Source organism: Branchiostoma floridae, chromosome 3 (assembly GCF_000003815.2).
Source record: "Branchiostoma floridae strain S238N-H82 chromosome 3, Bfl_VNyyK, whole genome shotgun sequence".
In the NCBI taxonomy this organism is placed as follows: Eukaryota; Metazoa; Chordata; class Leptocardii; order Amphioxiformes; family Branchiostomatidae; genus Branchiostoma; species Branchiostoma floridae.
Genome location: NC_049981.1, coordinates 19,324,518 through 19,348,489, shown reverse-complemented (window position 1 = coordinate 19,348,489; position 23,972 = coordinate 19,324,518). Strand labels below are relative to the sequence as shown.

The following is a 23,972-nucleotide window of genomic DNA, read 5'->3' as shown; positions in this document are numbered from 1 at the left end:
CTCGAGTTATGCTGTCCGCAGACAAAAGTTTGAAAGTAAACAGGCGCCCGCACTTCCAAGAAAGCCGCTAGGGGGCCCAAACTCGCAGCAATCACTCCCTGCTTTAAGGGCTCCCTAACGCTCAAAAATCACGACCGCAGCATGTCCGGAACGCGAGATATCAAGCATGCAGGTCCCGCTGCAGTACCTTAGCAAGCCGCTAGGAGGCCCATTATCGAACTCGACCTTCGTCTTCCACACCCCTACCCACCCACCAAATATCAGCCGCATCCATCGAAGTCCTCTCGAGTTATGCTGCTCACAAACGGGGAGAACCACACCACCAAACCGAAAACATAACCTTAGCCATTCTGGCAAAGGTAATTAAAAAAACATGAGCACAAACTTCCACACATACAACATACTTTTGATGATTGAAAACATCCTTATACACTTTTCTAAGAAGAACAAATACTCAACACTTACTTCAGCCCAAGTTGCTGATGGTGGTTTAGCTTGCCTGGGTTCTTCCTCAGATCTGCATGTAGGATAACCAGCAAAATCAATGAAAAGTCACAATAACTTTCAAACTAGCTCCTGAGAAATTGAATAGCACCAAGTGACAGCAAAACAATTTTTGTCCTGGAACAGAGGGATGGGTCCTAGGGACAGCCCTGGTCTTTGTTTAAGGTTGGATTCAAACGGAAATTTAAATAAAACTGCTTATGGGGCTGTCCTATCTATATTTAAACTACATGTATGTAGCTTTGAGGACAATATTGAAGTGCATGTTATCACTATGTTGAAAAAAGGATCTACCTTCAATTGTTGTTATGCCTTCATCAACAAGCTTCCTGGCAGCTGCTGGTCTGGAATCAGAGACAACAAATTTTTCTTCATGAACCACTGTCATATATGTACCAGAAAATATTGTTGATGTAAACTTATGATACCTGAGGATAGAATCAGGTCTACTAGTATATAAAAGTAAGAATTATATTTGTGTGCAAGACTATCTATTTATATATGCAAACATTGGTTACAAAGCATTCTACTATCATGCATTCCCAACCACAGGGAAAACCTCCCAAGCAGTGGAAGTCAAAACAACAAGAGAGTGACAGTAGTAGTGAAAGACACAACCCTCAAGCACCCGACCTTTTTTTGCGACTAAAATGACCGAGTGGGGTCCAAACGGACCCCAAAATGTTTTGTTCATAAAATCTCTGTTCCAATTCATATCGGTGATCATTGTACATACATTGCTTCGTCAATGTAAGAGGAATATTTCGACATGTTAAGGTGTTGCTAATTCCACCTCATTATCATAATTTATGCAAAAGATCAGAAGGACCATCTTTTGCACTTAACCTATTCTGACCAGAAAGGGGAACTTTGAGGCCCTCAGCAACCTTTATGTCGCATAACTCATGAACGGCTAGTGCTAAAGCTACGAAACTTAATAATATATCACAAAATATTGTTAGCAACTTTTTTTCGTCAATATAGTAAATTTATCATTATTTGGGGTTGCCATGGCAACGGAATTATGACTGGCATATTTTTGCCAAAATTTGCCAATTTCGATTTAAACAAGGTTTTCTTGGTAAACAATGCTTGTTTTCTTACAACAAAAAAAATCTAAGAAATTCAATGCTATTTTCATGATTCAAAATTTATAATTTATGCTAATTTCATGACGTCATTAGTCAAAATCCAAGATGACCGCCCTTATTAGCTAAATGACGTCATAATGTCGTCATATTATACGGTGTTGACACAGAAGATTTTATGAGGATTTAGTTTTACATGTTTGTTATCTTCTGAAAGTTTGGTGGTGATACGATAAGTAGTTAGGGAGTTAGACTCAAAAGCTTGTTTCAAAAGCTGCACTTTTTTGCTGGGGTCCGTTTGGACCCCAGACGGACTGATCACAGACTTTCTTTATAGCTTCCACAGTATTGTACCAATATTCATAAAAACTTAGGAGAAGGTATAGAAGATATTGGCTGACAAAGTCACGGAAGGAATTTTTCTTCAGATTAAAAATATTCAAATGGTACTTCAAAATTTACGCCTGGGGTCCAAATGGACCCCACTCGGGTGTTTGAGGGTAGCAAAGTCCAGGGCCATCAACTGTGAAAGATGAAGGATTAATTGGCCAGTTCCTGATTAGGATCAAGATACTAGTAATTTGGCTTTTTACCAACTCAGCCCAGTCAACTCGAACCAATACACTGGTCAACTTGTAAGGGGTTAGGGTTAATAAGGTAACTGTAAGGGTAACAGTCAGGGTTAGGATTAGAGTAGTGGGTCAATAATAACAAGGGTGTTGGGCAAAATTGACCATGGTATTAAGCCGAGTTGGTCTGGTTAGCTATGGGCCGAATGGTATAAAGAGCCAAAGCATTCAACATTCTTCCTGACCTGGACACTTAGGTAGGCAGTTAGGAAAAGCTATCATGCTGAACATGTAAGAGGAGACCCACCCAATACCAGTGACTCTTGTCAGGAGGTTGATAGCCTGGTTTGTATCACTCGCTCGGATCTGAAACACAAAAACATCACATTCACCATCCTTAAACTGGTTTCAGCTACCTGTCAGTTATGTTACAAAGTCCTGCATTGCTTTTGTTGCTTGTATTATTTTCTTTGTGCATATGTTAATAAAATGTTTCAATGATTTTATGTTTGTGTAGACAGGGTTCCCATCAAAAAAGAATTCAACAGTACATTTGTATGAAATGGGGCTACCCAGCTGTTTTAAAATTCAATATATAAATACATCTATATGGGATCAAAGATTGAAGCCTTTGTCTCCTGTTCATGTTAATTACTCGTATTAGGAGTGCCAATATGGAGTGCTAACATTTGGTCATCAGGATTCTGATAGGAGCTAGACTAGGAAATCATATCTACCTACCTTGACTAGCTTTTGCAGTGTTCCTGTTTGGACAAACTCATCAATTTTCTTGGCTATCTTCTCTCCAATGCCATCCTTTAAGTGAAAAAATCAACAAGAGAAAAAAGAAATTATGTAATCTATATGTCTTCATTTACATGGTGATTCAGCACTCTATACACAAGAGTAATGTTTAAAATTACAAATTTAAAAATTGAATAGCTCACCAGCTTTCTAGCCTCTGTGCCATTCTTTATTCTGGTGGGATGCTTTGCCAGCACACTAGCAGCTTTCCTGAAAGAAAATAACATAAAGCCAATAAGGTTTGTGGTCACTGCAGCAAAATGTGGAGATTTGGGCTATTATGTCCTTAATTTGTGGCATTTTCATTAGTAGTAGTTCTGCTGATGCAGTGGTCTGGACACTCTGCATCAACAATCAGTCTTTCTTCATCTTTCTCCACTGCGTCCTATTCATCGCCGGCTTCCTCAGCATTTTCATTCCCCTCAGGTATAAACATGTATACACTAAGTGGTCTGTAGCTATAACAGTACAAACAATGTATAAGGCCAGGGTTTTATCTAGAGCATTTTTGCATAATGGATCATCATGCTATCATTTGTCACCAGTGACCACCATGCTAAATTGAGGACCATTATATAAACTAGCATAAGTTAACAGTATTTATTTGTGTAATGATGTCCAATCTAATGTTTAAAAAAATCCATCTAATTATATTTAGTCCAGATAGAATCAAGTCTCCCTATGGGTATCACTTAGATTGCCAAATTATTAACTTATATGTTTCCAAAATCTTCTCATCTTTAAGGGTCGAAACGCCCTTTAGCACCATCCCCCTGATTCAGTGATTGGTCACTTCTCTACATTGCCATTAGTAATACGCTGTGGCTATTGACACACTCAGTGTGCCAATAGCCAAACAGGCTATTGACACACCGAGATGCCAGTCAGCCAATCAGAGCTTGTAACATGCCTTTCCGGCAATATTTTACACAAGCAATAGTTGATTAGACATTGTTCGGAAGATTAGACATTGGAATCTTTGAATCTTTGAATGAACGGACGTATTCAAGTTTAATAATGCCCTACATTTGGATACCTGTTAATACAGCTTTCATCGTGTATGTTTGGCGTAGCGTAGTTGATAGAGCGTTGACCCGGGAATCCATGATAACAGCTCCGACCCGGTTCGAGTCCGCGCCGGAATTTTTTAATTTTTTTTTTCAATTTTTCTTGTCCCTTTTTAAACATCCATTTGATACAAAATCATACAAGAATATTTTATATATAAACAACTTTTAAAGTTTCTGTTAACATCATAAACCAAAAATAACACTGACCACAAAACATGTCATAATTTTCGGCCGTGTGGTTCCGGCGCTATCGGCAGCGACTCGGAAGAATATTTCTTTCACATTAAAAATAATGGAGGTAAAACAACAACTATAACTTCGCTTCCTTAGTGATATAAGTTTTGAGGCCGCAAATTCTCCAATACGGCAGGAATTCGTCGGTAAACACAGCTGAAAACGTGTTCCTAACCGATCCAACATGGCTGCCATGATCACATGCGGTGACAGTAAAACTAGCACCCTATATGATAGCAGATTCCGATGTTTAAAATTGTGCCGTAAACACGTGAAAAAGATCGTATTTTGGGTTGATAATGGACACAGGATGCCATTTGTATTTTTCAGAGTGTTGATTGTCAAATGTAATAGTAAGATTTCCTCATTTTAGTGGTTTCTAGCACTGGGTGTGTCAATAGCCTAAACAGGCTATCGCCACACTGAGTGTGCCAATAGCCTAAACAGGCTATCAACACACTCAGTGTGTCGATAGCCTGTTTAGGCTATCGACACACTGGGTGTGTCAATAGCCTCGCTCTTAGTAATATGGTACAATAAAATCCTGGCTAGAAGTAGAACCCTGAAGGCAATTAAAAAAGAACGGAGGGAGACCGGGGAAAGGGGTTCAGTTGAACAGGGGGTTTGGTCATGCAAATCTGGATTGGATCAATAAATAAATAAAATTGGACAGAGGTGCCCAAAGTTGAGACCTCTTCCATCCCTCCATTCGTTTTTGAGGGACCACTTCAACAGGCTTAGGCTAGTATTCCCACATAGAAAGAGCTGATATATGTAACTATCATAGACATACCTGTAAGCATTGTACTTGTGCATTTGCCGGTTGACATTCTTCTCATAGTTGGCCAGTTCTATAGTTGAAAACGGGGAAAACGTTACTGATGTATTTCAGACCGCTCTTTACTATTAGTCAGATTTCCTGAGATAGTACTTCGATGCAGCTTTAGACGAAGATACATATACCATCTGATCATCAACGAAAGTATGGTTACATAATTTTTTACTTTATCTACGCATCCAAAACGCAATCTACGATGAAATTTTATGGGGGGGGGGCGAAACGTCTGCAGAAAAAATTATCATCTTACCAGTCAGAAAGTCACAGAAGTCTGAATTAACATTCTCTGCTATTCCCTTCCTTTTACTCATGTCGTCTGAGCACTGAAGTGTCCTGGACGTGTGGAAAAATCTTCCAAACCGTCTGGAATATACCAAGAACCGTCCAAACATGCACCAACAAGCCCAGAAATATCCTTTGTTTCCTTGCAGACAGCAAAGAAAATGGCGTCTGCAAGCGTCATTAATCGACTGTTCCATAAATAACAGAGGGGTACAAATACCGCAATTTTTTTATGACATCATCATCATTACCATTTTGTTTGATGCTAAAAGGCTAAAAAGCAATAACAATGTCATAAATTATAACGTTTGTTTAAAAAATTGTATATATAAAGATAAAATTTAGCGTTATCTGAAATAAAAATAGATAAATATCCAATTTTGTCCTGTTTATTTGTCACATTGGTACATTCAAAAAGGTCAAAGTTTATGTTATACTTTGTAGGATGAAACGCCTTCTTTCATTTTTTTTCAGTACTACAGATTACATTACACACACGCATCTTTTAGACAGGCTGTTAACGTTAGTTGCTGGACAAACGCCTTGACTTGATACGTAAAATAGAAATCCGTTAATCAAATCCTTGGGCTAAATTTTTAATAGAATCTTTATTCAAGAGCTAGGCTCATGACTGAATTGTCTATTGTACAAGACAATAAGCCACTCAAAACAGAAAGTGACTGGTTGGTTGTCAGACAAGCCCTGCAGTATATCACCAAGGATGATATCACAAATTCCACTAGCCTGGTATCCAGCCGTAATTATAGCTCCAGATGAAGATGAATGGATAACACCCCCCCAACGTGCCTATTATGGACTCGTCTGAATGAATATTTCCGGTTGACCTCTGTAGACCGGAAGCGGTGTGGCAGTCCAGGGAAGACGCTTGTCGGAAACTGTCAAACCTCAATCATGAGTAGTGCGGACATCTTCACGCCTCTACTGTCACTCTTACCGCGGCTGGACCAGGTCTCGCGCTCATAGCTACCGGTAGGGAAACTTTACCGTGTATCTCTGGTGATTTAGATACTTCAACAGGGCGTTAAAATGCCAGAGAGGGGCGGTACTTCGGGCGCGGTGTTGTGTAGCGTTGGTTGGAACGTTGCCGCCCTACAGCTAAAATAATACATGGATTTTGGCCGTACCGATCGTGACTTTCCTTGCTGTAACATTAGCATTGGATTGCAAAAGTGGTTGTAATCAAAATATAGCTGTATGGATCAAGTCGGTTCTGCAGTTGTCCGTCTCTGTTGTATGACCCTTTTTTTTACGCAACAATTTAGTGGATTTCTGTGATTGCCGTGTTTTTGTATATAGTGATTTGGGCGCCCCGGCCTGCAACTTAGAACAGACCTTCCTTTGTTTCATGAAGGTCAAGTTTCCTGGTAATTGTCAATTGTCAGTTGTTGATGACGACTCCACCCCAAGGGAGTGAAATAGTGATTGTCTGGCAAAACTACCGAAGTCACGGGTTCCTCTCTCAGCACTCGGTGTCTAGTGCGGAAGGGGCCTTCCGCACTAGAAGTCTAGTGCCGAAGTTACGTCCGCACTAGGTGTCCAGTGGTGAGTCGACTTCAGCACTGAAAACCCCCGATTCACCACTAGAAACCGAGTGCTGAGACTACCTTCCGCACTAGAAAACGAGTGACGACAAATATTCCGCACTAGAAAACGAGTGACGACAAATATTCCGCACTAGAAAACGAGTGACGACAAATATTCCGCACAGGAAAACCAGTGACGACAAATATTCCGCACTTGAAACCGCGAGTGCTGACAGCCTGCCTCGGAGTGCGTTACGTTATTTACAGTTCCGGGCAGTTAAAGGCACACATATACAAATGTAATACATAAAAGAAGTGTAACAAATCGTTCACCTTGAGCCTGAGAAAGCTGCGTATGGGAGGAAATATCCGTGTCGGGTTTTCAAAGAACAGTACATATCAATTATCTTTCTTATTTAGACATTTTTTTTTTCGTGACCAAAGTAGAACTGTCTAAACTGTCTGTAGCCGCCACGCATCAACAAATGATGCATGCGAACGATTGATTGAAAGTAGTCTGCAACTCAAACACGACAAAGGGAGCTGTAATTTATTGGCATTTTATCTTCGTGAAATTTAGAAAAAGGGAACGAAGCTGACACACTGTTGACATGAGGTCATCATTTACATAACACTATATACATGTAGGATGTAGCGTATGATACACACATGCTGTTTCGAGTTCCGACAGAGACAAGACTAGGGCAAAATTGATTTAAAATACTGAGTACTAGTATGTTTTTGAGTAACAATTTGGACGCGAGCACTGGTAACCCAGTGCTGACGGTCTTAAAATGATAGTAGCACTCGGCTTCTAGTGCCGAAGTGGTCTTAGCACTCGGCCTCTAGTGCCGAAAAGTCACCGAGCACTAGAAATCCCAGTGCGGAACCCGTGACTTAGGTAGATCGGCACTCGGTTATCCAGTGCTCAAAGACCTCCGCACTGGGTAACCAGTGCTGAACGATCTTTGAACCACCCTTCCGCACTAGAAACCGAGTGCTGAGCGGAGATCAGCACTAGAAACCGAGTGCTGGGCGGAGTTCGGCACTAGAAACCGAGTGCTGGGCGGAGTTCGGCACTGGAAAACGAGTGCCGAGACAAGGTGTAGCTCTGGAATTCCAGTGCTGACGGGTCTTCAGCACTCGAAAAAACCCTTCCGCACTGGAATTCCTGTGCGGAAGTTTCTTCCGTACTGGGCCCCGAGTGCCGACGCCAGTTTCTCCACGAATTCCGCACTGGGCGCCCAGTGCGGAACCCGTGACTTCGGTATACTTGCGATTGTCTGTCTTTGGTACCAACGGGAAGGAAGGTCACCTCCTGAAGGAGTATGTGCATGCGTTTGCAGCTATAAGTATAACTCATGATCCCTCCTTGCTACATTTTGTCGTCTGCTAGTATGTGTGAGATGATGCACTCTTTTTTACAGGCAAGCAGTTTTTGTTAAGTAAATTTTTGGCTGTTTCTAGCGTGTGTTTCTAGCACGCGCGTGTGTGTGCATGCTTGCTTGTGTGAAGACCGCCATCACTGATTGCTTAAATGTTTCTCTGATTCAATTTCTCATTATTTTCCAGCCCAGCTGTGTCGCAGTGTTGATGAAGGGAATGGAGGCGGGACTGAGGTTCCTAGTGGTTGTCGTCGTTCTGTGTACGACAGCCCTAGGACAGAGTAAGGACCCGTCGTTCGACCCCTACCTGTCCTCAGCAACACAGGTGGGGGTAGCACAGGGGGACAGTGTGCGCCTCAGATGTCACATACGCAACAGAAATCAGGAATTCCTCATATGGGGGAAGGGAAAACTTTCCATCTTTGTCAACGACCAAGAGGTCATTCGCAATGACAGATACTCGTTGTTCACGCAACGAATGGGAGACACGAGTTATCAGTACGATCTTGTCATTGCCAATGTTTCCATAGAGGATGAAGATACTTACAGATGCATTGTCTATACAAATACTCCAAGGACGTTAAGTATCCAGTTACTAGTCGTTGTGCCTACACAGATAATGTACACATCACCAAGTCAAGCTGTGGAGAAAGGTGAGGACGTTGAGCTGTTTTGCAACGCGACGGGGCGCCCCAAACCCACAGTCATTTGGGTTAGAACTAGTGATGACGCTATATTTGAAGAAAACCCTCTGGTTTTAAGGAGCGTGACTGAAAACGATGCCGGTGGTTACCAGTGTTACGCCAGCCAGCAAGTTGCCAATGCAAGACATTCGGACATACGGACGGTGGAACTGACAGTGTACTACAAGCCAGTCATCAACCTTTTACTGGTAAGTGTTTGGTAGGGGTTTCTTACGAGTTTCTTAATGGGTCTGCATGGGGGATCCCAGCAATGCTTAACGGTAAATTCAGGAAAGCTGCAAATGCTTAACAGTTAATTGACTCGTTCTTGCAAAGGGTTTTAGGAACGAGTTCATCAGAAATATGGAGTGTCTGGCAAAAGGCTGTGAATGCTGACGCAACCGGGTACTCTGTTGAGACTTCTGGGCAATGTTTGGAATGGGTTTCCTGCGCAGGAAGAATTTGCACACGTGGAAAAGAAATGTAAAAAAACTTCCTGAAATATGTAAGAAAAATGTGCAGTACAAAATTCTCATACCAATATGCTTCATGAATAATTAACCAACAACAATAAATGTTGAATTAGAGAGGGCTGGCTCTGGTAAACGGTGAATTAGAATAGCTTGCTATGTCTTATACTAAGTTATAGAAAAAGGCATGCCAACCCTTTTGAAGTCATCCTCAGTCATAGTCATACTCAGAGTCAGTCATCCTGGCAGGAGGTAGCTTACATGTATCCGGGATTGGTCATGGGGATTTCTTTAGTTCCTTGTAACAGTTGCCAACTTGCCAACATCCTCTAGTCTTATCTAAACAATTTTGGTACAACTCTTTTAATATGAGTTTTTTTTATTTTATTGCCAGCTGGCTGTCAAACAAGGTGTTTGGTCTGTGTGGTGGCTTTGTATGCATGCATGTGTGTGTGTGTGTGTGTGTGTGTGTGTGTGTGTGTGTGTGTGTGTGTGCGCACATGTTTGTTTGAGGGAAAGAGAGTTCTATAGTGCTTAGCGGTTAATGGACTCATTCTTGCAAAAGGTCTTGGGAACGAGTTCATCAGAAATATGGAGTGTCTGGCAAAAGAGAGAAATGAGTGTGACAAATCTTAAGAGACAACTGTAATCATCCCTCTAAAGGCCAATATCCTCTGTGCTTATCTAAACACTTTGGGTACAGCTCTTGTAACATGAGTCCATTACTGTCATCTTGGTTTGTATAACTAAACAGTGGTGCAAGCTGGCTGTCAAACAAGGTGTTTGGTTTGTCTGATGGTTTGTGTGTGTCTGACTTGAGAGGGAATGAGGGAGCGCCATGACAAAATCCTGAAAGGCAACTGTACTTCCTCTGAAAGCCATTGCCTATATTCTTGACAGTGATCATTTGTCCCCTTGCTGACCCTGTCAAAGTACTTTCATGCCTACTTCTGGCCAATTTCACACACCCCTACCCCCTGCTGAAACCCAGGAAATGTTAGATCATAGCCACTTCAGAGATCCTGACAAGGGCATAAATAATACCTTTCAGAAAGTAGATATCCATGCCCATATGCATGGAGTGGGTGGGGGTGGGTGGGTGGGTTCAGGGGGTTCCGATGACACCCCTCCACACACACACTCACGCAGTCGGAGATACCCAAAAGGTTGTTGGGAATGATCAATGAATCCTCTTGACTCTGCTGGTATCAACATTCTCATATGTTGAAATGCCATTTCAGAGGGCTGAATTTTCAGTGGGAGTGCATGCCCCCGGAACCTCCTTGAAAGTTTGTGCCTGCAGCTCTTGCACCTCCACCACTTGCTAGTCCAAAAACCTATAAAACATTGTTGCAATGCCAGTTTGGCAGAGTTGACGTAAGACTAAGAGGAAATCACAAGTCTCAGCTTGTTTAATGTCATGATTGACGCTCCCTTACCCGCCCACCCACTGCAATGCATATCAGTTGTGTCTAACCACTGGAGAATTCAAGAAATTCTGTCATGTTTAGTTCCTTCCACCAGCCTTCCACCTCCCTAGTAGCTACTGTAGACAGACTTATTATTGAGGGCTTGCATGCCCCGTTTCCACGAGGCATTAAAAGCAGCCTAATTTGATTTTCTTCAATTCATATGGAAAGCCATCTTATTCACGTGATTCGTAGCAAGGTGAACAATTTTTGCGTGATCTGCCTTCCATTGTTTTTATTGTGTAATATGTAGGGGTCATCTGTATTCAGTATAAAGCGTTATGCCTTATGGGGACCCCCATGCAGACCCTCATTACTGAGACGAAAATGTTGAAATGATTAAATGTGTCCTTTTTTCTCCTTTCATGGCACTTACCTAAATAAAGGAGGCATTTAAATTTTCTTAAACTGGAAAGTAAAATGGAGCGGTATGTGGCATTTTTTTCTCTCCCAACCATCTGGAAAAAATGCTGGCTGCTGTTGGTTCTTTGTTGTGAAATGCCTGTAGGTCACGCTGTGTGGTCATGTGAGTTGTTCATCCACTGCTAGAAGCTGGATCGTGTTTCAACCACAGTTTCCACTGTGTAAAAGTCACTCTCACTGAGCTAAAAGTCACTCTCACTGAGCTAAAAGTCACTCTCACTGAGCCTTTTCCAAACTAGGGATGGACAAGTGTAGAAAAATTCAGTTGCAAAAGTTGCAAGTCGGCCAAACCAACTTTTCACACACCCAAATCTAGATTACGCTCTTTTTACATCTTTACGGGCAGAAGCAAAATCCTTTTTTTTAGTATTTACCTTGAATCTTGTAACAATGTTTTACTTACAAGACCAAGGAGTCAAGACTCTTCCAGCTTAATCAACACTTTGTGTAGATGTCATATAACATGACAAGAAGCATAACCATACTAGATCTAGCATTACAGTATCAGACACTTTGACAAGTCAGTGAGTCTGACAAGCTTCTAGTGCTGCTCTGTTGGGTGAGCTACTGTGAGCATTATGTAGTTAGGCTAGTGGACCAACATCTGCAGCCCACATCCAGCCACACCAATGGGTGTATTGGTCCTATCAGGCAACTACCAGGTATGGCAAGATATACACTTGCCTGATCGGCACTTTTACTTGCCCCGGGCAATCAGCCATTGGACTTTTCTAACCCTGCAAACATTTGGCATATTGTGTACTTATCCTTAGTACAGCAGGAAATACTGTAAATACATTTAAGTTCGTGGTAACGGGAAAAAGGACTTTTCGCTGTGGTTTTAATTTCGCGGTGGCACCATACCCTTTAGTCTCTTACTGCCATGGAAAAAAATTTCGCAGTGGTTTTAAGTTCGCGGTGAAGCGGCCACCCGTGACCGTGAAAACCGCAAACATTAAACTACCGCAAAAGTTTCTGCATTTACAGTACGGTGTCAGAGGTAAATCATTATAGAATAGTAATGACTGTGTCATTCTACACAGCCTTATACAGTCAAACTGTTACCAACAGAATCATGTTACCAAACATGCCCATGACCAGGTTTTTCAGGAAAACACCAAAACCACAGATTTCATTTCCTTCCTGTTGACTTTCCCTAAGGCAAACATTGGGGAGAGTAAATGTAAACAGTGGGCCCCGCAGCTGGGACAGGGTTAAAACAGTATAGATTCATTCTTGTAAATGCCGTAAAATGCAGAAATTTTCTTGTTGGTTTCATACTCACAGCTTTCCCGGAGACCTCACAAAAATGCTTGTTCTGTCTTCTGTCTGCCTACCCCTTGATTGACTCGAGTTAAAACCATCACAAACACTCGCTTTCTCCCTACGGCAACATTAAATCCCCGTGAACTTGAATGCAGTTACAGTACTTTGGATGCTATAATTTTATAGAATCAACAGAATACATATAATCATATTTGTTTCAAAGGTTTTTTCAATGGCTGGCAGTGGGTATACCTTGAATTGGAAATTTTATCACAATGTTATCACAAGATAGGATTATACATGATGTACTGTTTTCGGACTCCCTTGAGACCTCATTCTTTACCAGTAACCCCACCTCTCTAATGAATAGGTACTGTTAATACCAGTCATTCAACTCCGCTGATGACGTATGTACTACAAATAGTACACTGTCGGAGTTCGTGATGATGAAAGTTGAGATATAATTCTGACATGCATTATATTAAAGGTTCAAATGTGCAAATCAGAACCAACCAGAAGACATAGCTTGTAAAGAACACAAGATTGAAAAACTGAAAGTTCTGCTGGAGTACCATAGAAAGCTGCAAGAGGTCCAAAATTGTTACCGACGGGTTACTTTCAATCCTAAACTATTCAGGATGGTTTCATGTTTGCAGTTTTCATTCATGGTACATGGTGGTCCCTATGTCAGAATCAGTTGACAGGTTGGGTGTGCCAGTGGTTGGGAAGGCAGTCCGTGCCCTTACTAGCCTGGGTGCCATCCTAGTGACTCAGTGATTTATTCAAGAGCCTCTAATTTTACAGTTACTAGCTCAGGACCCCCAGGCTATGTCTGTACATGTACTGAACATTTTAACATTTCCAGTTCCCAGCATTCACTGTGACTTTTTCACCGCAAACTCCGAGCCACAACGAAAATGCTAATTCTGTCTTCCCCTTGTTTCAAATGTGAACTTAACTCCAATTTCTCCGTGCTGCAAAATTAAATCCCTATGAACTAAAGAGCATGTACAGTATTTCCCCCAGAGATGAACCTTGTGTGTATATGTAGTATGTGTGGGTGATGTTTATGTTGGGTGCCCAGTAGTGTGTGCTGAGGGGACAGCTTGTTTATATGTGACAACTGCAGTGATGGCCCAGCTCACAGACTCATTAGTGGTAACCAAACACTGTGCAATTTCTTTCTTTCTACTGTTTGTCACCTGAATTTGGACTTAACAGTTTTAAGTGTCTCGTAGGCCTGACTTACAATACATGTTACTATAAGTATAAGTCATAAAATATTTGAAGTAGGTTATATGACTGCTGTTTTTACAGTGACATCTCAGCCTAACCGCAAACTCGTCGTACCGTGAATGTACTCTGGTTTGTATTGATTTACTGTGGTTGTTTCCCTGGCAAATGCCAGTCAAAGGCACCACAATCCCTTGATTTTCACGGTGCCATTTTTATTGATTCATTCTTGGATCTTCAGGGTTGTCTCGTCAGTGCAACTGATTTCCAAGCTAAAGGAGTTCTTTAGAAAACTATAACAAATCAGGATGCATGCAAAAAATACAGAACATAAGCTTACCAATTCAACATTAATTTAAACATTTAAATCAACATAAAATTAAGTAGTGACCATCAAAATTATAGGAGCTATGAATTTCAAGTGCTGCAAACTGAACTTAATCTACGGTACTGTCATCCCATATTCCACACATGAGCTGAAGTGATGAAATGTGGTTCCTAATCCACAATCCTGAATGCATTAAATATTAATGACAGAAGGGCGTAGCCCAGTGATGAAAAATGAATGCCATTGTGATATGACAGCCACAGTGGTTTGGTGTGGAGTTATAAAAATTGTGATTAAGTACTATGTATGCTATTCCATTGGGGGTTGTGAAAGGTGTGGTGATTTTTTTTATTTCAGCTACATTATGTGTGTTACACTGTATTGCATCGTGTGTCATAATGGTTAAAGTGTTAGTCTTGACGTAGAACCCAGAGACCCTGGATTCAAATTCTTAGACATGCTCCAATGTTGTGTGTTACGAAAGGCACAACTTTCCTCACTTCACCTAGGTGGAAATGAGTACCTGGCTCCAGCCCCAGCCAGGGATGTTCCTCAGATAGGATGCTGAATAGAGGTCCAGTGTGTTAAGAGGGCCGCACCTCGAGCATCACTTGTTAAAGAACCCACCACACTTATCAAAAAGAGTAGAGGTCCTTTCCTGTGTGGGTGGATCAGAACACTGTAATAATCATGCCAGAATGATCATTAGCAAGCTGCAAGATCATAGTCAGTAAAAGAAGACAAAGTACACACCCATTTTTTGTCAGTTACTGTATACTGTCTAGTAACTGACATAAATTTCAATAACTGTAAGTGGATTGAACAAAATCTTTCACACAGCATCCTAGCCTTGACCAGTTTGGTCTCAATTAGATTGCCTTTAGTATTTCATTTCCTATCACTACAGTATCAGTTGCCATCTGCTTTATCTAAAAGAGCAATCTCTGTAAATGGGAAACGTTTACATCCCCTTACCCAGGGGAGCAGATTTTCTGACAAGTATAGCATTTAGAATGACTAGGTATGCTTCTAGGTCACATGTAGCTACAGCCTTCTAACTCTAATTTCACATTTCAGGAAGCCTTAGAGTATCCCATTTTAACTTAAATTCTGTAAAACACCACACTGTGGAAGGCTCAGAGAAAAATCCACAGCATCCTCTCACTCCATCTTTCTGCCCCTCGCTCTCCCATGCAATTTTTTCCCTAGAAAAAGATCCTTGTACCATGAAATATGAACACAACCCTTCATTTATTACTAGATCCAGAGCTGTTACGTTTGAATGACATTACTGCAGCCGTTGGGACTGATTGATTGGCCGTTCTCATCTGCGTAATCCTGCCGGTCAGATGGGAGGGATTCCCGCCCACGTGTAGCTGCGCTGCTGTGCATAGGCGGCGCGGTCGGAAACCTCATGTGACCGTGATTAGGGCACGGTTGTCCTGTAGTAAACCGCAGAAACCGTGACTTAACTTAATGTGATAAATCTGTTTTAAAAAGACTTGTCATGCCTTCGCAACTAGCAGATTGAACGTAACATGCCATGAAAGATTAAGGCTGTATCTGTAGTAATACTGGTGGAGTTTTGATGACCGTTCTAACTTCTTATGGAATCATCTGCCATGTAAGCAATTCCAGGTATGAAAGTCACCTTGGTGGAAATTCCTATGTAATAAAAATCAATATTAATATTTGATGGAAACCTGGGGTAAAGTATGCAGGACAGTTACGTTTACCATTCTCCAGGTTTGGCTCCTACTGTTTCTGGACATGCTTTTAGGTGTTTTTGTTGAGTTTTCTATTTTGTCCTGTTTTCTTCATGTCTATGGGCAAAAAAAAAACATGGAAAAAAAAGAAAGCCTGATAGATCATCTAAAGCACGTCCCAAAAAAACAGAGCCACACCTCTGCTTGGAGAATAAGTGGCATAGACCAGGGCTGTCTTCAGGGGAAAAAATGTAAAGCTGGAGACAGTTCTGGTTTAGACCCATTTTACAGTTACTCCTGATACTGTAAATGCATTTAAGTTCGAGGGGATTTAATTTCGCAGTAGCGGGAAAAAGGACTTTTCGCGGTGGTTTTAATTTCGCGGTATCAACATAGACTGCAGTCTAATACCATAACAGAAAAATGTTCGCGGTGGTTTTGAGTTTGCTGTGAAGTGGTCACCGCGAAAACCGCGACCATTAATCCACGGCAAGCATTTCTGCATTTACAGTATCTGTTGACAGGGCTTGAAATTAGATGCTGACAGGGCTCTGGGTGCATGTGCATTTTTGGACCAGTGCAATGGCCAAGTGGGTAGAGTGTCGCCTTACAGTATGTAGGTTGTGAGTTTGATCTCCAGCTAAATCATACCGAAGACATTAAAAATGCTGCTTTCTCTGCTTAGCGCTCAGTATTTGGGAAAGAGTGTGGTAGTTGAACACACAGACTGAGCACTACCAGTGGACTAGCCCCCTACTGTATAGTGATTGCACAAAGTTGTGTGGCCCAGGGCTACAGAAATAGAGATGGGCACCACCCAATTCACCACTAGGACTTTAACTCAATGCACTTTTTTCACCCAAAATTGGAGCTGTGCATATAATGTTTGACTACAATTTCACTGATGCACTCAGATATTTCTGTAGGGTTGCTTGAAGCCACAGTAAAAAATAAGGTGCGCAGCTGCAATTTTGGGTGAACAATGTATTTTGGGTACATATGCACCAGGTATTTTGAGCCTGTTTTCTCAATTTTTAAACAGGATAATTACAAACAGTAGGTGTGGTTGAGTCTGTAGTGGGTCCACAGTAGACCGATCGTGGGAATTTGTCCCAGTTTGTCTTTTCCCTTAGGCAGTACTTAATGCCTTTCATTTCCCCCAGCTTTATGTATGGTTTGGGAGTCATACAACATGGGTTTAAGGGCTCTGCTCCACCATTGTTAATGTTACACAGGTGGACTTCAGTATGGAGGCTGCCTAAGCTACGTTCACCATTTTCTGCCGAGCAAAACCCTCCAGTTATGTATGTAGAAACATCAGATAAATCTAAATAGATGTAAGCATTTTATATGGACTGGTATACGACTATCCATGTGTGCCCTTGCAGGTAGCCTTTGGGCATAAGTTTGTCGATAGATAAAGATCATCATTGCCCTTGGAAATACATCATCAAGTGTTGTTGTTTGTTGTTGTACATGTACATGTAACCCTTGTAGTGCATAGTGGCACTTATGACAACAAGGTTCCTTGCTGTTTCTGTAGTAGGGTATATTTTTACAGGTTAGTCCCTCCCTTTTTGATGGGCTCAAGATGAACACAGAACCCAATTTTACATCCCCTCCGAACGATGGAGCAGCCCCCAACAAGATGTCTGACCACAGGTCTCTAACAAGGTTTCCCAGTTACCAACCAATTAGAACCAAGGAGTACAACTATGAGAGCCGCAACAGTTGTGCCACAGGGACATCTCTGGAAATACATGTACATTACTAGTGTTTCTGCAAACTCTTTTTTCTGCTGGAGATAACATGTTGTAAAACGATTTTACAACATTTTCTTTACTCAAATGTCAAATTTTATGTCTTTTGCCAGCGCTAGCAGGCAACTGAAAAAGGCTACAGTAGGGTTGGCAGGTTTTTGCTAGAGCCAGTCGGGTAACTCGGAAAAAAATTTCTTATACCTATAAACAGTTCACCAAGCTCAAGTTGCTTGAGGAACTTTTATCTTGCATTTCTTACCACCCAGATGTCTAATGTTCATCAATGCAGCAGTTTGTATATATTGCAGAAATGCCAAAAGGTGAACAAAGGTGCAATCAAAGCCCACCCCATTTCATAATTAATTGTGATTTTGATTATCCAGCTGCGATCAGTCATGACATAATTGATTCCTACAACAATAGAGGTCAGTGCCTTAATCACAATCAAACCGTTTCACCAGCCCTATTACACGCCAAATTTGATTAAGTTGTGCACACCATGTATGAGCCTTGTTGAAGCCCTTATTAATGGCAAAGCCTTTGGTACTACTGTGTGCCTTTAAATATTTGCAGTGTTTTTTTTTTAATTGCTCAATTTTTGTGGTCACTTCTATGATGTGAATTTCTATTTTTGTTTTATCCTTAAACTAAGAAATACTGCAAAGTTAGATCTGCTAAATATATATCAACTGCTGCAAAAATGCTTGTTTTGTTTCCTGCCAGCCCCAAATAAAATCCCAGCAAACTTAAAGGCATTTACAGTATTCGCTACTGTACATCTATTTGGTTTGGGGTGTCTCACACCACCTTGTGAGGAGTCATTTATTCAATGCAAGGTCAAACTTTCCTGTAATGACATATGTATGATATAAATTTCAGTTCAAACTTCATCCTACAATTACAAATGCTACTGCTGTAGAAGTTTTCAATAACTTTAACTCCTCATTGACATCGTCAAATTCAACTTGGACAGTCAAAATATTTTGTTAACATTGTCTTAATCCTACGAAAATAAAAATGTATACCAAAAAAGGCCAGCAAGCAATTGATCATATTCTCCAAGCAAATGTTTCAGTCAGGGGCTAGTTGTGGTCGTTATTTCTTTTGACTGCCTCCCCCATCTCTGCCACAGAGCACACCTGCAGGGAGGAACCATCCTTTCGAAATCGGTGTTGGTTAGGGCTGGGTATCGGTACAGCGTACCGGTACAAAACCGTTTTTTCTTATTGGACCGGTCCAGAAAAACCGGACCTGAAAAAATTAGGTGGACCGGATGTTGGACCGATTAGAAAATTAACAGATTATTTCATCAGGCATTCACACGTTTTGGCGCTTGCAGGTGGAAGAAAATAACAGGAGTGAAGTAGAGTAGAGTTTATAGTAATTTTTACCACGTTTTAAAGCCAATCGTACAGGTGCAGTTAGCGTTGTAGGGTTTCAAAACGCCAGTGTGAGTCTAATACTCCACCAAACAGATCTCTTTGTAGTGAAATGGACCATTGGTATGAGTCATACTACATCAGGTCCAGGTTCAGGTCCGGACCTGGACCTGATCCTGTGGACCTGAACCGGACCTGGACCTTAATTTTCTGTACCGGTACCCACCCCTAGTGTTGGTGTCCCTCACTATGTACCATCAAAATATCATTCGGCAAATAGTTTTACTTCCCAGGATTAACACGCATTTGGCACCTTGAGGACAGTGTATGAACACACCAAAAACAATGCCTCCGTTTTCCTTGCAGGTAATGAATTGATTATGCTGTTGAGGCATACCACAGGATTGTTTTTTCCAGACACAAATGAGATTGTCTGCTTTGCCACCTGTGCTCAAGGGCCATTACAGGAACTGGTGCTGGGTCATTATAGGACATTGTGCTGGTCAAATGTCTTGGAAGAGATGATCTCTAGACTGACAGAAAAAGTATTCAGTTTAGTCTAGGAAATGGACGAGAAAGAATGACTTCTTTTTTTTTTATCAGTGACTGCATACATGGCAGGTGGCAGTAATAAGTCTGAACATACTCATGATACTGCATTGCATTGCAGTATGTACATCGCAACACAGTCTTAAATGAAAACATAAGTAAGATACCCAATATACACTACGCAATTGTCATATTAAAGTGCTGCTATTTTTATCCAAGGGACAGGAAAGGTTGCAACTGTCTGAGTCTGACCGCCTTGTTTTCTGCTTGTGTTTTGCAGCTGGCCATGCCGTCAGAGCTCCTGGAGGGAAGCCTGGCAACAATGACGTGTATAGCAGCCGGGAACCCCAGACCCATGTTCTACTGGTACAGGGATGGAACAGCACTCAGGTCAGTGCAGCAAGTCTACTGGTAGTACAGAGATGGAATAGTACAGCAAGTCATGTCGTATCATGGTATGGCACAGCACTGAGGTCAGTACTGTAGTTACGTCTCACAGAACAGCACTGAGGTCAGTATAGCTAGTCATGCCTTATTGAATAGCACTGAGATCAGTACAGCTAGTCATGTTGTATGGAACAGCACTAAGGTTAGTACAGTTAGTCATATGGTATGGAACAGCACTGAAGTCAGTACAGCTAGTCAGTATGTAGCTAGTCATGCCTTATGGAACAGCACTGAGGTCAGAACAGCTAGTCTTGTCTCACAGAACAGCACTGAGGTCAGTCATGTCCCAGGTCACTGTAGCTCACCATGTCTCAGATCACCCCAGGCAGCTGACAATGCAAAGCAAATGTGAGTGAAATATCTGACATTTTCCACCATGCCAGGTTCACGGGCATGGCCCACAGCATTTCCTGTATCCCAAGGTTAGGTGTTTCACACATGGCCACAACCTTGCCCTTGATTGAACCATTGTTTTCTACCCCGTCTTACTGTGCAATAATGTTCATCATCATCATCGCCGCATATCAGTTCATGTTAGTACAGGACGAATGTGTATATACATAGCCGCAATTATTGCCCTTTGCCGTAACATACCAGCTTCACAATCACACATTGCAACAGCAGCCAGTTGTATTATATCAAAGCCCCTGTCACACCTAACCTTTGCACATCTAGCTGTAAAAGCTGTTTAAAGCTTTCAAATGAGGATGCTCCTATTATAGTACTTGGTGGCAACAAGATCCACTTATCATAGTTTATGGTAGTTCTAGGGAAGAATATTTTTCATAGGATAACTCTGATAATTGATGACGTACAGTAACAAGTGTCAGAAGATAGCCTTATGAGCGACAGTTCTTGGTTCTTTCCACAGAGATGGAGAAGACCGACTGATCATCTCCATCACCCCTGGCAACACGGAGAGCATCCTGACGATACAGAACGTTAGGGCGCGGGACTACGGGAACTACACCTGCCGCGTTGTCAACGATAGAGGGACGGCGGAGGCTTCTGTGTACATCGGTACACCACCAACACTGGCACCAACCAATGGTAAGGTTCTGTCAGACGCACTTCTGTACTGTTAATTACTTTATATGTTACAGGGATTTAATTCTGCAGTAGGGAGAAAATGGAGTGTTTACAATGGTTACAACTTTGCAGTTGAAAGAATAGTAGCTCTATAGTCACATACTGGAAATACCAGTGCCTTTATAGATGGCCATTTTTTCAGGAAAGCAGAATTGTGCATGGCCTCACACCTACTAGCAACTATTAAGATGTGCCTCCAATTAATAATAGTGTACAAGATCAATAAACAAATAAAAAAATGTAGAGTATGTAATGATCAGACAAGGGGGTAGACAGCTAGAAGTGTTCCAGGGTCAGGTTTACTGAACATAATACCACAGCAAAATTGTCACCGTTTACAGTACTTCCATCACGTCTAATGATATCAATCTTAGAGATTTGATTGCATACAATGATATTGGATACATTTGTGGTAAGAGTCTTTATGTTTATAGTCACGGCAGTGATTACAATTTCAAGCAGGTCAATAGGGGGCGCTGTTTCACTGCAAAGTTGTCTCATCAGTGTATTACTATTAGTACATTAGTTAATGATAAAGGGTATTATATAACGTATATACATGTTAATGATAAAGGGCTATATAAATATAGAATCTAACAATGAGTTATAATAGAGCTTGCTAGTAGATACAAACATGTAGGTGTTGCCATGCAATTTGATATGAATGTAAATATACACTTATCATTTACAGTACATATACATGAACATGTACATGAATCTATTTGCTGTCAACCTTTTCTACTCTTCTTAAGCGGGTATATCACTAGACTGTGTCACATTAACTGTGTCCTAAATTGGATTGTGTTACTCTTGGCTTTATGATATAATGGGAATACATGTATCATCCAAAACAAACGCACAAAGTGTGAAAAGATTTGTTTTCCATTGCTGAAATTTATTGAAGGCTCTGTCAAGTTGCTCAGCTGCAGCAAGGTTGCCAATGTGCTGCAGCTTCAGTGTGATACCCGCTTAACTGATGCTGCTGTTACTCTCTAACAAGTGTAGTAGAAACACTGTTAATTTTGCATTGTGCCTTCTCTAACAAATTGGTTATTCTATGCTGCTGTGCAAAGGTTCCTGGCATTGGAGGAACTATAGCAGTAAGTCTGGCTTCCTGCTGTCTATATGTGTGTGCTTCTGACAGTGTATGTAATGCTATGGAATAAATTGCTGTACAGTATAAAGATGCCAGGGTAGAAAGATGAATGTCACATAATATAAATAAACATTACGTGACCATCATTGAATGCAACTATCCTTCTATGCATCACTCTAACACAAACCTTGACAGTATGGGAGAACTATCCATTAGTGGATGTAATCCTACACTATAACATATATGTGTGTGTTATATTTCTCATCCCTCTTAATGTCTTGTCCCATTTTGATCAGCTTTAACACAGTAGTAATTACTGGCTGGTACAAACAATGTAGTGCTGTAGTATAACATGGAGGTTTCCCCTCTCCTTTCAATAGTCTGTTGTGGTTTAACCAACTAGTTTCCATTTAAAGCTATTAAAGGTACTCAAAGTAAAATTTTGGTGGCAAAAATATTCTTGATAAGAAAATCATTATATTCAACAAAAGTATTGACATTGAGATGAAGATTTTAGTACATTATTTCATATTTATAACATTCACAAACACAACAAATACAATTCACACTTTGGTTTCCAAATTTTTGGTGGTACAACAAGTACATCTTTGCAGGATGTAAGCAAGGAGCACCACTGATCTATGAACAATGAAAGCTCCTTGATGTAAACAAGCAGGCAGCTTTTCTATGAGTTTTGTATGATGCAATAATATCACATTTTCATTCCCTGACTATTATTATCCAATGTGATAGGCAAGTGCCATACAAAGAAATGGTCCTAAAATTGACTTCAACCATTTTCATTATCTTACAGTGATTACCTTTAACACTATGACATTGAGAAAAAAGCGTGTCAGTAACCGAGGTCACGAATGTAGCAGACGTAGTCACACTACCATAAATAGTAACAGGAATATTTGTGTGTGTAACTGCTGTCTGTTGTATGGATGGACTAACCAGGGTGACTATTTTGTGCTCATGTTTTCTACTGTGATGCTACCCCTTCACAATGGACTGCTACCCTACAAGTAAGACAGCCTCCAGAAATTTTTACCTTTCAGTAACATGTGTTTGGTTACCAGAAATTTAGATCTAGAAAGCTGTCTTTTGTCTTTCTTCCTTGGTAGTTTCTACCATCACAGTGTAGAGTTGAATTAAATGTTTTTACCCAGTAGTACTGTAAACATAGATTATATATGCTTGAATTTCAAAGTGTTAAGTCTATTTGTGTATCTTCTTCATGATAGGTCATGTAATTTAAGACTCTAATGTAGCGCAGTATTTATTTTCTTTGCAGTCATACTTAGCTCAGTTTATGTTGTATATCTAGTAGATTTAGTACACTAGGGTTCTAGTTCTAGTTCTTAATCCACAAACCTCCCATAGGAGTATCACGCGGATAGTGTGGTGTATAAATTTCTGCATCCGTTACTGTAGTACATTTACAATCAAACATAAAGTTTTACCGGACATTACGTGCATTATGATATAGCAAAGGTGCTGTTTCAAAGCTTCAGCAAGCCAGTTCTACTTTTGGTTAAGGTTACGCAATTTTCCATATGTAGTATAAAGGGTAAAAATGGCAGGCACTAGTCAGGTGAAGCACAACAAAAATGTACTGTAGCTGTACTAGTATTATGGAGTTTTAATGTTTCCATAGATTTGTCTAAGCAAGGAAAGGAAAGGAACCACCAGAAAGTGGTCACATTGGCCAGGTGTTTCTTATGTCTGAGTCGTCACTCTTACATTTTTGTCT

General features: G+C 41.0%; 2 protein-coding genes across 2 annotated transcripts in view; one reads left to right on the top strand and one right to left on the bottom strand.

Moving 5' to 3' along the window:
* LOC118411507 (DNA polymerase beta-like) overlaps positions 1-5,583 on the bottom strand; it is a gene marked incomplete in the record, with an annotated part of 17,892 nt that extends 12,309 nt beyond the window's left edge. The window contains 7 exon segments of the mRNA XM_035813814.1: positions 466-517; positions 799-848; positions 2,469-2,527; positions 2,903-2,977; positions 3,109-3,175; positions 5,063-5,120; positions 5,358-5,583. Of these exon segments, the coding sequence (XP_035669707.1) occupies positions 466-517; positions 799-848; positions 2,469-2,527; positions 2,903-2,977; positions 3,109-3,175; positions 5,063-5,120; positions 5,358-5,499 (503 nt within the window).
* A 602-nt stretch (positions 5,584-6,185) lies between these two features.
* Positions 6,186-23,972, top strand: part of LOC118410978 (opioid-binding protein/cell adhesion molecule-like) — a gene marked incomplete in the record, with an annotated part of 23,222 nt that continues 5,435 nt past the window's right edge. The window contains 4 exon segments of the mRNA XM_035812965.1: positions 6,186-6,379; positions 8,506-9,210; positions 19,865-19,974; positions 20,903-21,081. Of these exon segments, the coding sequence (XP_035668858.1) occupies positions 8,527-9,210; positions 19,865-19,974; positions 20,903-21,081 (973 nt within the window).